This window comes from Numida meleagris, chromosome 2 (assembly GCF_002078875.1).
Source record: "Numida meleagris isolate 19003 breed g44 Domestic line chromosome 2, NumMel1.0, whole genome shotgun sequence".
NCBI classification, from domain to species: Eukaryota; Metazoa; Chordata; class Aves; order Galliformes; family Numididae; genus Numida; species Numida meleagris.
The window spans coordinates 59,885,001-59,900,884 of record NC_034410.1 but is presented as its reverse complement, the minus strand read 5'-3'; the positions used below and the strand labels follow the sequence as shown (position 1 = coordinate 59,900,884).

Genomic DNA, 15,884 nt, shown 5'->3' with positions numbered 1-15,884 from the left:
AATGAGGAGGAAAATTGTTGATTGTCCTTTATACAATCCCTTGATTGGATGTATAATTAAGTTTACAATCACTTCAGAGTTTACAAACATCTGAGATTTCCTGCACCTTCTTTTTGCCATGTGCTAAATTACAAGACTGTTGAAAAGTAAAGTACATTGTAAGTATTATCCAAATCACTGAAAACAAATCTGGTGTGAATTCTCAGTTAAATTGTAGAACCACACCTGTGGTAAGGCATTAAGAAAGATCTGCCAGATTTGCAACAGAGAGCTTGAAGTTGTCAGGCAGTAAACGAATGTTGCACGCAGCTGTCACTGGGTAAAAGGAGATAGACTGTCTATTCATAATGCTAGGATTCATAATGTTTGGCAGGGGAAGGGTAGCCCATAATGAAAAGCTATTATTTGCAAAGGACAAGGTTCTTTGTTTTCCTGCTGAAGTGAGTGTATGGTTGACAGAACTCCTGTACGCTCAGGCAAAACTTTTGCAGTGGGTAGCAGTGATGTGGTATTTCACTTATTTCAAGGCTCTGCACTGAACAGAATAGCTCTTGGTGTACTGAATAGCTAACTGGGCAATTTTTATTTACTTAAGTCATTTACTTTTAAAGCCAGCAATGAAACATTGTTCACTCAAAGCAGATTTGTGAATTTAAATAAAATGTGTTTTATTCAAGGTTTCAAATCATTTTTGGAAAGATGTATTTTTAATCACTTTCTAGATAGTGTGAATTTTATTACCAAGTGTTGAGAGAAGTTAAAGCTTAGTGTAGAGTTTTCTGTTTATAGCAAACTTCATAAGACTGATTCTTCTGTTCCTTGAGGCTACGGATGAAGCTTTTGGTAAATCTTGTAGCCCTTTGAGTTTGTTTTCTGTTTGACAGTTCAGTGAAGTCAGTTTTGCAGAACATACAGTGCTTTCTGTTTAAAAAAAATAAAAATTGCTCTGGTTTGTGAAAATACTTTGAGCAGGGAAATTAAACCAGTCCTTTAAGTGTGTTTAGTACAACTCTAAAATGTTAGGTGATGTTTTAGCGAATGAGATTATTTTATTTTAAGATATTTGACAACATTTTTTTTTAAGTGCTCTAGTGTTTGTGTGGCTTTGAAGGAGAAAAATGTAGATAGTGTTAAGCCCAGAAGACTGTATCAGTTGCTTAATATTTTGAATGCTGAATCAATGGATTAAGCTAGTAACACAGTGTAGGCTGAGGAAAAGAGAGGAGTGTTATAGGAACGTGAGTTATTTTGATTATGGTAGCGCAAATTGTTTTGTCTATGAGATTAACTGCCAAATTTTGAAATGAGATTTAGTCAAACTTTGGCTACTTCTGTGTAGCTTTCTGGACTTCATCACTGGTTTTCTGGTGATTTCCCTCTGTGAGTTGAATGCTTTTAGAATTGCTGAATTCTTTTCATTGAGTGCCAAGACTAATGGGAGGTTTGTAGTTCTGTAATTGTTTTCATCCATAAATACTGCAGTTAATTTTGGTGGGTGCAGTGCCATAAATTGATTACTGCTTCCCTTTCTAAGATGGAATCTCAGCATCTGCCTGTTCAAAAACTGGTGACACCAAAGACAATCTCTCTGTCAGGAAGTCGGACCCAGTATTTTAAACCATCTCTGACTCCATCTGCCGATTCTAGCAAAACTCACCAGAGAGTAGATACAAAGCACAAAGTAAGTACATTTTGTAGTCCTTACCTGCTGATTTTATACAATTCTGGAATGTTTCTAGCCCATTACTATACTAAGATGCTCTTTCTTTGCCAAGAGTACTGATAGTATGTTTGAGATATGCATTAAAGCAGTGGGAACTATTGTGAAATAGGTTGAGGTTTTCTGGATTTAATTACATTTTTGGAATAATTAAGTGGCTTGTGGTTGTTTCACAGCGTAATGATGTGCTATAGCGTCATTCTGTTTTCAGTGAAAGAATATTAAAAGACAGAAACATTTTCCATTTGTATCCTCCTGTACACAAAGCTGTCCTTGATGTAACATGCTTTTGTGTATAAGAACATGATGTTGTGTATAAGCTCTTTCAGGTGAGCTACGTGCTCCAACTGACATTGTACTTAGTTATCATTTTTGATCGCTTTGCTGTAGATGGAGTCTCTGATAAATTTTCTGTAAAACAAGAGTGGCATCTCTTTCTGAAAAACCACCACTTTCCAGTATTGGTCTGAATGTAAAAATGACCAGGTGTTAAATCTGTGGACCTTCTAGGCAAGAGATGAAAGTGGATGGTCATTACCGGTTGGCTACTACTTTGAAATGTATCAATCTCTATATTGTTTGCCAGCACAATCTTTCTTTAATAGAGTTCTAAAAAAAGAATATAGCAGGAACTGCTTGGGTTTTTTTGTTTTTTTTTGGAAGGGAAGGTTGTTTTGTTTTGTTCTTTGATAAATGATACATATATTAAAAAATATATATTTAAACTAAAGCCCTTTTTATGGGTTCGTAAACTAGCACTAGCATTGTTGAGAAAACTTGATTTGATTCCCCTCTGTCCAATACTGTTACCATTATGTTTTGTTTAAAATAATTACTTTCTTTGGTTGAGAGTTTGACAGATGTGACTAAGTATTAACAGTTCTGTCAGTTAATCCTCAATGCTAAGAGAAGCAGCAATAACTTGTTTTAGTCTCAAAATTTAGCTGAACTGTACCTAGAATACTGAATTACGGAACAAGATTAATTAGGTGGAGGTATATTTAGTGATATAAATTAAAAAACAAGCAAACAAAAATACAAAAAGCAACACTAGTCATTGTCTGTACTTTGTGTATAGTATATACATTCAGCTAAATCTTGAAATAATTTGCAGGAAACGAAAGAGAAGAGTTTGCCTGAAGAACAGCGTATAGAACCATCTGAAAGGTATGACAAATCTATTAATTTAAGACTAACTTCTGGGAAGAAAGCTATCTCCTTTGTCACTGTGTTCTGCCTGCGCGTCTCTTTGGAAATGCAGTAACAGTTCTCAGTAATGGGAACAAAAATTCTGTATTTTGAGAGCTGTAAAGTCTAAATCACATTTGAAGATCAATATAAGTTTGAGAAACTTTTTTGTTTCTAGGAAAGGAAGGAAGATAATACAAGAATGGAATTAGATTGTCAGTGGTGTATCAGTAATGATTTTTTTCCCCATGTGTGTCTCCTTAGTATGATATGAAGCAAGGTATGTTATACGTTACTGTAGTGGAAATGCTAAGTCAGGGCTTGAACCAGTGATTGAGCACTTGGTGGGAGGGCAGGGCCAACCCAGGGGAGCTCAGGTGTGAGCAACGCATCTGAGTGACCAGAAGGGATGGAGCCAGGATCCACCCCTTCCCAGGCCTCATTTAAGGGTTGGCAGTGGAGGCAAGGGTATCTCACTGGACATCCCTGCCTACCTGAGGCCTTCTAAGGGTAAGCAGGTTTTTTCCTCTTTGTTTCTGTGTCCGTAGCTGCTGCGTTTGGGCTTATCCTCATCTGCTGCAGCCTAGGACTTTGCTACCCTGCTATTATTGCTGTACATTCCATCGCGTTATAGCGTTACGGTTACAATGCTGTGTCCACAGAAAGGGTATTTGCCATTGGAAGCCTTTTTTCTTTAGAAGTAAAGATAGTTTAGTTTTTAGTTCAACAAAGTCTCTAGTATTAGAAATTTCACTTTGGCAGGTATTTTGTAGTTTATCAGACGGTTTTCTTTTCGGCAATGAAACCATTTATCTATCTTGATGTTCTGTAGGGGAAGAGCTATTAGTTCTAGCAACTTAATTTAATTGCTTGAAGCTTGAAAGCCGGGTCCTAAAGAGTCCTTCAGAAAGAATCATTCCTTTATAAGACAAAGTGGCTTACAGCTCAGGAGTATGTTTGTTGGTATCCTTTTTTTGTTTGTTTGGGGAGAGGGATTTTGTTTGTTTTGGCAAGAAAACTGTAGGAGGATTTTTTTTTTTTAAGTTCCTTTCTTGGAGAAGTCAATTTTCTACTCTGAGTTAGCATGAAAACCAGGAGCTTTACAGAACAGTTTGAGGTCAAATGCTAGCTTGTTTCTAAAACAAAATTCCTGGGGAGTTAACAGTTGTAATTGTCTTAAGGAGATTGTTTTGTGCTATACTGCTTACTTGGTTTAGGTAGGTAGAATGAATTCTCCTCCAGATAATAGTGATTACTCTCCCTTCTGGGCAAATAGTGAAGCTATTAAATAGTAAAGCTTGAGTTTAAGGCACTTTGCACTCTAAGGTTACCTCTTGGGGTGTGGATTGTTCTCTTCAAACAACAGTAAGAGCACTCTGTTCATCTGCCAAGCAATTCCTATGTGGCCTGGGGCATTCTTTGGCTCGTGGAAGAAACACCTCAGCTCTTTGATTTGGCATCTGAAAGTTTGACTTCACAACTGCCTTTTCAGGGGTGTGAGAGATTGGCTTTAAGGTTTTGGTATTAATGCAAAGAGGTGTTGGGTCTGACTTCTGTTTTTTCAAACAGTTCTAAATTGTCTTTTGTAGAAATCTGTTCTAATCCTCCATGTAGAAAAGAGGTTCAGAAAACATACTGCATTTTATTTGGTTCACAAAGTTTATTGCAATGTCCTACTTTTAGAGTAGGTAGATGTGGTTTTCTCTTTCCTTTTTTTTTTTTCCCCCTCCCTTTTTTGAAGCCAGCCTCTGCTGTGTGCCATGCTGTGGAGCAGGAACACAGCACTGATATTCTGGCAGGAGTTCCTTTGTACAGATAAGTTGGAATACTGGTTAAACTATTTTCAATGTACCAAAGGCTATTTGTTCGTTAAAATTGTGTCTGGTTGTAGGATGAATTTTAGTTGAAGACTGACAAATGTCTTTGCCCCTTGAAGCTGGTATGTGTTAAGATAAGGACGAATAATGGACTATTATGTGTAGGCTATAGTTGTCTGAATTAAGATCTATTTTGACATAAGACTTTTTTCAGAATTCTAATTGATTGTCAGCTTGGTTTAGAGAAAAGCCTGAGCATATGGCCTTAGGGATCTGGCTTCCTCTCAGCAGTTACAGCGCTGATCAGACTGCTTTCAAGTATCTGACAAGTTTAGACTAATTCTTTTCCTCAGTCTTCCAGAAACTGGACCTGGTGTTTTCCAGTGTGATCTAATATGATTCTTTAATGACTGATTGGGTAACTTTGATACAGTAATTTTTTCAGAGATATTTCATTTTGTTGCTGTAGTACTTCTGGTGCTATTCCTTATTTCACTTCTGGTTTGGGATGTGTTTTTTCTTTTTTTTTCTTTTTCTTCCCTTACCACTTGGGTTAGGAAATCTAGATGAAAACCAGAAAGGCTTTCATAATGAACGGAGAAATGCCTTTGTATGCCTTACAAAAGGGAACTGTGTTCATGTCTGAAAAGGCTTCTGGAATGTTGGCACACCCAAACACCTCTGCTGTTCTGCTGATGGCCACATAAAAGCCCGAGATGCTTCTGAAACTTCTGCTGTATTATCTTGCCATCTTGAAGGCTCTCTCTTCCATCAGAGCTGTTGGCAGTGTTTCCCCTGTGTGCATATGTGCACTCTTCATGTATTTTTATGAGTTGTTCTTTTATATCCTTGCAGAGTTAATGTTCATCACAGAATCAGAGAACCAGTCCATGTCTGGACTATTTAAAGGAAACATTAGAAATGGTCAATATGAATCAGCTCTTCTATTTCAGGTCTTCTGGCTTAGTCATCATTCCCATATGGATGTTGCAACTTTATGTATGTCATTTTCATTGCGGTTCTTTTTAATACTTGATGTTCTAAATAGCAAAAATTGTATTTACCAGCATTTAGGAACTTATGAAACAGCTTCATTTTTTCTGGATTCTGTTTAGCAGATTTCAGTTCTAGCACTAATGATGGTTATAATAGCTTGAAAATAAATGGGTTGATAATTTTTTCTTATTTCTCTTTCTTTCTTTTTTTCTTTCTTTTTTTTTTTTTTTTTGACACCAACCCATGTATTGTTATTCTGTGCTAGCAATTTGACCTACCCCAAATTCAGTACTCCTGCATCCAACGGTCTGTCTTCAGGAGTGAGTGGTGGTGGCAAGATGAGAAGGGAGAGAGGAGTACACTATGTATCAAAGCCTGGACAAGAGCAGGTAAGTGACACTTCTGTTGACTGCTGTCTTTGACATTACTAAAGTATGTCAGTTTTACTGCCTCACAGTAAATTGTAAGAATGCAGCCTTAAGTTTGTGGGATTTTTTTCTTGTGGGTTTCAGTGCAAGCTCCAATTTGCTTTGTTTGAGCTTTGCTTACGTAGTTTTAAAATTTGTAGTTCTGCTACACTGGAGATTCCTCATACTAGAAAGTTTCCCACTAGCAGTTAAATGAATGAGTCCTAAGAATAGAGTTGTTGTGGCGGAGGTTTGTATTGTTTCTGTAATGCAGTGATATTTGAAACAAGTGCCAAGTATGTAAACAAAGATTACTGAATTTATTGTTTCCTGTTTAAGTCTTGTAGACATATAGAGGCCAAGAGTTGAAAAGTGAGTTAGAAAACAGTGTTCTGCGTATCTGCTAATTATGACTTACCATTTTTGATACTAACTGAACTCTTTTTGAGAGGTTGTTTTTCTTGTTTTAATGGGAAAAATCTGTTTAATAAAACTAGAGTCACAAATATCCAAAAGATTATTTTTCTGACTGGATGTTATCTATGCTGCCTATGACTATATCTTAAATGTAAGTCTTTAAGTTGGTCTTTTAGCTGATGCAATATAAAGAAATCGTAAACAATGGAGTATATTTATGTAATTTAAATAAAATAGCAATGCAGGTAAAAATAGCTATGTTCCATAAACTTTTCAAATCAAAATTGTGAAACACGTGCAAGTCATGGGATGCACCGAATGTCTGTAGTACCAACTTCTATCCCTGCTTAATCATTCATTTCTATTTAGATCTTGGTCGTTCTGTGCCGATTGTGATTAGATTGGCTATTCTCGTTTAAATCCTAACTCATCCAATCTTGGTAATCAAATAGCTTAAAAGGCACAGCTGATTTTAAGATGTGCTGATTTCTGATTTGCATCCTTATACATGGTATAGACTGATTTTACCAGAGTACAGTCTTCTGTAGCTTTCGTTGTAGGTGTTTTGTGTACTGAACCCATATACTTCCTTAAACGTTATATTTTTCCAAATTCACTGTTGTAGTTTCTTCAGAAACTTGAGCAGCTGTCCTGCCTAATTTTGCGAGAAGAACACACTCTATTTGTCTTGAGAGTATACTATTAACTAAAGAAATGTGAGGATATTTAGAAATGGTGATGTTTCTTGAGAGCGTTAATGACTAAAGTATAGAAAACAACCAAAAAAAGTCTGATCTGTGCCTCTCTCTGTTCTGCACAGGTAACAGTTTTGAACTAACTTCCAGTATTCTTACTGGACTGATGGTGAATGTGGTATAATGTGAAAGGAGGCCTACCATGAGTTAAGATGACTTGATAGACTGAGATGAGGAGATTAGGAATTCTTTTGAAAACTTGCTTTCTCTTAATTTGTGTATATTTTTGTTATGCTTAATTTTATTAAGAAATCAGAGGTGGGACAGGATGAGAAAGCGGTGTGTTTTGTAAAAGAGAAACATTTTAATTTGCAACTCTAGGAAGTAGAGGAACCGGTACTCCCGAAAATATCCCTACCCATCAGTACTGCATCGCTGGCTCCATTCAATTTTAGTTTTCTGACTAGCAGTACTGTCTCATCGTCACCAAGCACTGTTTCAACACCAGTGATGAACAAGGTAAATATTTGTTATATACTTATACTGGGAAATATTTATAGCATATAACTGCTTTGTTGCAAGTTAACTTCTGTGGTGCTCAGGAAACTAACCAGTATTAGTTAGTATCATACTGAGTTGAATAAATCAGAGTTGTAATTTGGAGAGAAAAATGCGGTTTTTTGATTGTCTTAGACTTGTGCACATTTGGTTAAGAGAACTGTATAACTGTTTCAAACACTGTGGAATTTTAGGGGGGGATTTTATGCCAAGTAGTTTATATTGGTTTCGGCAGGGATAGAGTTAATTTTCTTTATAGTAGCTATGCAAAGCTGTCAGTCTGTGATGAACACAGTGTTGATAGCACACCAGTGTTCAGCTGTTGTTGTCTAGTGCTTACACAGCATCAAGGCCATTTCTGCTTCTCACGCTGCTCTGGCAGCAGGCAGGCCAAGGTGCGCAAGGGCTGGGAGAGGGCTCAGCCAGGACACCTGGTCCCATGTGAGCAAAGGGATGAGCCGTACCAATAGCATCATGCTTGGCAGTAAACACTGGGGGAAGGGAAGGGGATTGTTCAGGGTTACAACATTTGGTTTTCCAAGTCGCCATTATTCTACTTCTAACTTTTACCTTTCTGATTCTTTCCTCTGCCCCACTTGAGGGGGGTGGCTAGCTGCCTACAGTGGTTACACCGTGACATGAAGTTACTGAATTAGAGATAGCATAAGTGGTTGTTCAAGCCTTGCATAGAATGAGCTGAAGTGCAATAATTGTAATATTATTATATAAAAATAAACACTGATCTGTTCCAGAGTACTTGAAATTGTTTTGAATGTTTTGAAGCAGTTATCTGCTTTAACCTGTTGAGAAAGTTCTTTAGTAGAGCTGAGTTTAAATGTCTTCCATTTCCTGCTTTTCCAGATATTTAGACCTAAGTAGCATCTCATCTTTTTCTCTTGGTTTGTGTGATTTGGTTTTGAAGATACTGCCTTGTATACTCATTAGCAAACTTCATTTTGTTTTATTATTACTCTCATCTGTGGATTAGAAATAACTAAAACATCAGATTTCTGAACTTCACTGCAAAACTTCTGTTGGATTTTGAATTCAGGTAGTTGCTGCTCTTAGATATAAACCTTTAGTTCTTTTGAAAATACAGGTACAACCAACAAGTAATGCTGGCAGTCCTGTGTTCAGATTTTCATCTCCAATTGTGAAATCTACTGAGGCAGAAGTGCTACCTCCGTTGTCTGTAAGTGAAATAAAAAAGCAAGACTTTTTCCTCAAGCATTTAGTAGAATATTGCAGAACATTAAAATAGAAGTGGCTGTGCTGATGGGGAAAAAGAGTATGTAGGTTTCTGGCTAAGAATTACTCATCCAGTATATATATTAAAAATTTGGAGACTTGGTTTCAGATTTGTGTTTGTGTGTGAATTTCATTAAAGTTTCTTTAGTTTCAGACTCTGAAAAACCTCTCTTTTTTGTAGCAGATTGGGTTTACATTTAGTGTTCCTGTTGTAAAATCGGCAGAGCGTTCTGGATCCAGTGATACACCAGTGACATCCTTACCTACCCGTGGTAACTGCAATTTTAGCCTTTCAGATCCTAAGTGCATATTTTCTTTTTTGTATATTAAATAGTAAACCTGTCCTTTCTGACATGCTAGCAATTTCAGAGGGTGTTGGACTTCTGCGGTATTTTTTCAGTGGCATCTGCTTTTACAAGGTGTAACTAAGAATTGTAAAGTAGGTTGAATTTTAAAGATTCTTAAAATTGTGAAAGTTGGAAGTTCTTGTTTCTGGCAAAAGTGAGTGTATTCTGTTCTAATTGGATTGCATCATGAAAGATGTTTTTGTTTTCTCTTGTTTCTAAAGATACGACCGCTGTAAACAGCATCAGCAATAAAAAGGAAGAAAAAGAAGAATACGATGGTCCCTTCAAACCTGCGAAGGTCTTAAAGGAAGGGAGTGTGCTAGACATTCTAAGAAACCCTGGTGAGATAATGAGCTTTTTTTTTAAAAGATACTGCCAAAAAATGCTAACATGGATTTAAAAAAAAAAAAAAAAACAAACAGCTTACGTCATAGTTAATGCAGTATTAGCTATACATACAAATGTAGGAAAGCATTATGTTAAGCACTACGCCTGTTAGGATGAATCTGCCCTTCTAAGTGGTTTTTATTGCTGAAAGTAAAACTGCAACTTCAAAACCAGATGGATTACATCTCTGTTATGTGTTAGAATGTAAATGAGGTACGAAGAGAATTAGTCAGATAATCAGTGCTTAATTTTAAATAAATAAAGCTTATGCAATTGGAAAGGAAATGTTTATAAATCTCAGCATTCCTGTCCCACTTTCAACAGCCCTGGCAATTAAAAAAAAAAAAAAAGTATATATGTTAAAGAAAAAGAGTAAGGAATTTCATTCCTAAAATGTTGCAAAAGCTGCAAATCTCTGGGCCTTCAATTGTAATTTTTTTTGTACTGGAAGGAGCTAAATGAGAGAAAATATATTGTGTGTTTGGTTTAAGGAAAGACCTCTGAATGAAGTGACCGTCACTTTCTTCATCAATTTAAGAGAAGCAGGATCTACATCCATGCTGTTCAAAGGCTTCATTGCTGATTAAAAAAACAAGTCAACACAATATTTATTTTAGCTTTACAAGCAACTTGAGCTGCTACTTGAGATGCATTCCCTTTAGCGTATCTTTGTTAGTTGCTTCTGTTTTCTGTTAAAATTGGCCTCTTAAAATAAGAAGTTGGCCTGTGTCCAATGCAGTTTAAAGAAAGGTTATAAAATTGAGACAATTGTTCTACTGTCTTGTTCTTATTACTTAATATTCACCTGTGGGGAAATATTCCATGTGGATTGCTGTTCCAAAGGCAAACCGCTGTACAGTTACTGAAGTAAATTTGAATAGTCTATTACAGAAGGAATAGCTTCAGAAATTTGATTTGATTGGGATTGGTGTCTTGATGAAATTGAATTAATTTCCAATGCATGATGGACAGTCAGATTTCAGTCAGCTACTCATTGCTTACATGTCAACCAGTGAAAAATTGGATAAAAAACTTTACTGAAAGTGAAGAGTTGAATGAAGCTTTCTGTTCTATCTCAGTGCAGCATATGAAGTTTCATCCGTTTAGATCAGATTTCCAGGGACTTCCTTTTGCACTCAGTCTGAATGTATATTTATAATCATTGGCACTTGAGTTAAAATTTATGCCCTGTAGCTTCATAAGTAACTTAAGTAAATGTAGTGAGGTACTGCTTTAACAGAAATATATGTGTATTTTTTTTCCTCCTCTAGGCTTTACATCTGTAAAAACACCCTCTTCTGCATCTGCACAGCCTATCACAAGCACAGTGGTCTACACAAGGCCTGCAATAAGTAGTTTTTCTGCAGGTAAAGAGACCTCCAAACAAGCATCGTCGTATTGGCAGTCTGATCCGTGTGACCCATGTTTGCAAAACAAAGCCGCAGACAGCAAGTGTGTCACTTGTCAAGCTGCTAAAGTGTCAACAGCTGAGAGTACGAAACAGACGATGAGCTCAAGTCCAAGTGGCTCCACTAAGGCAGCAGCAGCCCCTCCTGTAGGGACGCTGGGCTTCGGAGACAAATTCAAAGCAGCGCCTGGAACATGGGATTGTGATACTTGTCTGGTCCAGAACAAACCTGAAGCTACAAAATGTGTAGCATGTGAGACACCAAAGCCTGGAATGGGAGTGATGCCTGCTCTGGCATTGCCGGTGACCACAGAGAGCTCGGTGACTGTGACATCCTCTTCCAGCAGCACTGACACCACAGCAACTCTAGGCTTTGGAGACAAGTTTAAGAAGCCAAAAGGCTCTTGGGACTGTGCAACGTGCTTGGTATCAAATAAGGCAGAAGATAGCAAATGTGTAGCCTGTCAGTCCGAGAAACCAGGTATGGCCTTTTTTCTTTTTTTTTTTTTAAGCCTCTTGTTGTTTCCATCTTGATCTATGTGATTTTCTTGACAGAATTTAAAAAAATAACATATATAAAATATTTTGAACAGCACAGCATCCAGACGCAATTGACGGATTGGTACCTGTCTGCAAGAATGATTACAGGCACTTTTGAGGTGTCAGCCCAGGTTCCAGCCTATCACATAAATTGAACTGATTGTGAAATGTGTTAGTACAGAGCTGAGTCAAAGCAAATAGACCTTGTATTGTGGCTGGTGAGGAAAGATGACTTAATTTAAAAAATATTTACTGACTTTTCACCAGGGAAAAATGTAAACTCTGTAGAAAAAGATTTTTTAAAAAAAGCTTTTTTTCTCTCAAAAAAATAAGTAAAAATCGTATTTACAAACCACGATCAAAAATATCTCTACTCACCACTTGTATTGCATGAATGGAGATAGGAAGCCAGATTTCAAGACAGTGTAGTCTTAGCTAGTTTTCTTAAGCTAAAACAAAACCCTATGTCCAGGTAGCCAAGTGAAGGTCAGTGGTAGGCTTAAAGAACATAGATGACCCACTGGGTAACTTCTTCAATCCAGTTCTGGATTGTTTCCTGCTATTTGTCATTGTAAATGTTTTTGAGAGTCTAAGTGCATTGTTAACACAAGTATTTATTCTAGTTTTAAATTTAATTGACTTTAATATACTAATATGTCAAAAAACACATTTGCAAATATATCCTGGAAGAAAAAAATTTAGGACAAACTAGATTTTGATTTTGTAATCATCCTGTACAATAAGAGTGAAATTTCATGAGGTAAGATAATGTATTTCAGGGAGAGCTGATTCTCTTGGAGAGTCTCTGAGAACCTTTATCTGAGACACTAGCCATTGCAAGGAGGAATTTTGGAAAGGAGGGGCTTACCGTTATCCTGGTGCAGAGAACTGCATGGTTATGTTACATCTGTGAAGGGGAAGACTGTTGCAAATAAGATGAGGATAAAAATTTGCTGGGTATGCCATGAAAGAGAAGACTGTCTTAACGTTTCAAATACAAGGCATTTTCTTCTGCCTCTCTTTTAAAAGCTGCCCTCAGTGATTTAAAACTGTTGGAGTGAAGATGTCAATGTGGTGTTTTTGTGCTTTCTGAGTGACCACTTGAATCCTCGTGCTTATGGAGCTAGAAGTTTTCTGCTGCAGCATCAAATGACGTCTATTCCTTTACAGGGGAGAAAAATGAGAAGGAAAGCAGTGTCTTTCAGGCCTCTTTCATGGAGGTCTCTGCTGCTCTTGATGTCAGCACAGCTTGTGTGCTGAAGAGTTGTGTGTCCAGAAGCTATGAATTCCTTTTTTTTGTGTTCTGTTTTGTGATGATATAGTTTGGAACATGTCTGACTTTGGAATTTGGAGATAAGTAAATCTGATAAATTCTCAGCTTCACATCACTTTACACTCATCATCAAGTTGAGTGTGCTAACATTGACCATGGGTTACTTGTGTCAGTGGAAATTATTTTCATAATTTTAGTTGGGAAAAATCTCCTTGAATTACATCTGAAATTGGCTGTGTTGCTGTATTGTATGAACTGCCGTTGTTTGATGTTTTACTGTTACCCTCATCTGATTTGTAAATCAGAGAGCGTTTGAGAACTTCTTAAAAAACTTTGTGTTCACTTTATAACTCAAGCAGAATGTTTAACTATTGCTTATATCATAGGGAGTTCAGTGCCTGTGACCAGTAGCAGTGCGTCTGCATTTGCTGCTCCTTCTGGAGAACTTCTGGATTTAGACAAATTCAAGAAGCCTGAAGGAAGCTGGGACTGTGACGTCTGCTTGGTCCAAAACAAAGCGGAGGCCACGGAGTGTATAGCCTGTGAAAGTGCAAAGCCAGGCACCAAATCAGAGTTCAAAGGTAATACTTAACGATTAAAATGTGTGCATTCTGCAATTTTTTTTTGTTTTGCTTAGACTTTTTTAAAGCCAATTATCTTCTTCCTTCGAGCTATGGCAAAATTGTTCTTTTTTTCTGTATATTCTGTAGGAATATTGCCTCCGTAAGGTCACATGCGTATGTTTCCACACGTTTTCCCAAGACTAAACATATACTTTTTAGAGAAAAGCCTTTTTTAATGACATACTTGTTCTTGGCCTTACATGATGTTCATTTGGAGTTCAGACAAAAAGTGTAATAATAATGGTATTTGTATTATGTACAATACTAGTACACTTCTGAAAGCCAAGCAGTGGACAGGAAAATACCATTGTGAAAAGGTTTATTTAGAGAGGAAGTGTGAGGGGATTTTGTTTTCTGTTTTGGGTTGGTTTTTGTTGGGTTTTTTTTTTTTTTTTAGAGTTTTGATTGGGAAGTTTGGGACTAGAACCCCAGCTATGTAGCTAAAGCCTTCTTCTGCCACAGATGTTGCATCATAGATTACAAAGTAAACATTATTTCTTACTTCAGCAGGTTTTGATGCTTCTGCTGTGTCCACAAATGCTGCATTGCCATCATTTACTTTTGGTGTTCAGTCATCGTCCTCTGATTCTCAAACATCGGGTGTCACAGGAAGTTTTAAATTTGGAGAACAAGGGGGCTTCAAGTTCGGCATTGCATCTGAATCTGCATCTTCCAACTCTGCGCCTGGGGGATTTAAGTTTCCTAGTAGTTCAGGGAACTTTAAATTTGGAGTCTCATCCTCGGACTCTAAATCAGAAGAGAGTAAAAAAGAAGATAAAAGTAACAGTTTTACCTTTGGCCTTCCATCTACGAGTAGTCCGGCTCCTTTAACACTTCAGTTTGGGACACCGAGCCTGGCACAGCAGGAAAAGAAAGAGCAACAACCAGTACTGGGGGGTTTCAGTTTTGGTCCAAGTTCTACTTCCATAGCTACCAGTGAGAATAAAACCGGAGTCGCTGGCTTCACTTTTGGAACTGCGCCAGAAAATGAAGTTGTTTCAGCTTCTTTTGCATTTAAGAAATCAGATGAGAAAAAGGATGAAACTCCTTCAACAAAGGGAGGCTTCTCTTTTGGCAATGTGGAGTCGGCACCTGCCTCACAGTTTGTTTTGGGAAGGACAGAAGAGAAACAGGATTCTGTCAGTTCTGCTGCTCTGTTAGTGTTTGGGAAGAAAGCTGACAATGAAGAGTCAAAGGCACAACCTGTCTTTTCTGTTGGGCAGTCTGAGCATACCAAAGAAGAAAGTACAGCAAAACCTATGTTCAACTTCAGCTTCGTTAAACCATCAGAGAAGGAAACTGAGCAGGCAAAGCCAGCTTTTTCATTTGGGGCCCAAACCAGCACATCAGGTAAGCAGAATATCTTTTGTCTTCAATTGTCTAAGTCCCTCAGATAGTACCTCTGAAGTCAGACTTCACAAAATCTGTAGGAGTTGATAGGTTCATGTACTGGAGCTTTAGAAAAAGCTTGATTACTATATGTAGTGTCATTTCTGTTCCAGTTGTTGATGTATAGACAATTAGTAGCAATTCCTTTTTTGATTTCAATGAGTTTTAAGACAAGGTTTAAAAGAAAAAAATTGTTACGCCTTAAGGAACTTGTATTGCATCCCGCATGAGCACGGAGTTGTATGGTTTCTGTGCTAGCAGCATAATTGGTGGTAAAGTCTTTAGTGTGGTGACATAGAGGCCGCATGCTAGTGGTTTTCATAGTGAAAGGAGATGTGAGAAGGTGTGTCTCATTCACATGTACTTGCAGCTGTGCTGCCAGATGTACTGCTGCAACTCTACTGCCACGAAGGTACGAAAGTCACTTAATAGATACTACACAGTTTTGTGTGTCTTTAATCTCTTGGAAGATTGGATTGAAATATTTTAGTGATTATTACTATGCAGAAAAATTCTGATTATAATTCAGTTTGTATGACTTATCAATCATGGTTTAGAGAACAGAATTCGTTACTAACTTCAGAAGGAATAAGGGAGAGGACAGGAGGAATAAAAGCAATGCATGGTTATGGAGATTTTTAATCTTTTTATTCTTATGATTGAGCTGCTACTGAACAGATTGGGGATTGTAGGATTTGGTAGAGGGGAGGTGGTTGTGTTGTTTTGGCTTTTTTCTCTTCCAGTTGATGTTCTGGAGTTTGATTTAGTCACAGAAATCTGATGAAGCACCTTGTGTAAAAAGGAGATTTTAACAAGTTTTCTTCAACACAATAGAGTCCCTTAAAAGTGGCATAGATGAAAAGGGTTCATA

The 15,884-nt window shown here is 37.3% G+C and overlaps 1 protein-coding gene across 5 annotated transcripts in view; it reads left to right on the top strand.

The window, feature by feature from the left end:
* The window catches only part of NUP153 (nucleoporin 153), a 46,865-nt gene that overhangs the window by 25,005 nt on the left and 5,976 nt on the right, over positions 1-15,884 (top strand). For 2 of the 5 annotated variants that reach the window (XM_021385466.1, XM_021385465.1), the window contains exons 9-18: positions 1,535-1,681; positions 2,835-2,887; positions 5,987-6,110; positions 7,622-7,759; positions 8,898-8,990; positions 9,228-9,318; positions 9,615-9,734; positions 11,052-11,669; positions 13,388-13,582; positions 14,132-14,974. In XM_021385466.1, coding sequence (XP_021241141.1) covers positions 1,535-1,681; positions 2,835-2,887; positions 5,987-6,110; positions 7,622-7,759; positions 8,898-8,990; positions 9,228-9,318; positions 9,615-9,734; positions 11,052-11,669; positions 13,388-13,582; positions 14,132-14,974 — 2,422 coding nt within the window. The remainder of the gene's footprint in view (positions 1-1,534; positions 1,682-2,834; positions 2,888-5,986; positions 6,111-7,621; positions 7,760-8,897; positions 8,991-9,227; positions 9,319-9,614; positions 9,735-11,051; positions 11,670-13,387; positions 13,583-14,131; positions 14,975-15,884) is intronic. The other 3 variants (XM_021385470.1, XM_021385469.1, XM_021385467.1) reach the window with 3 other exon arrangements.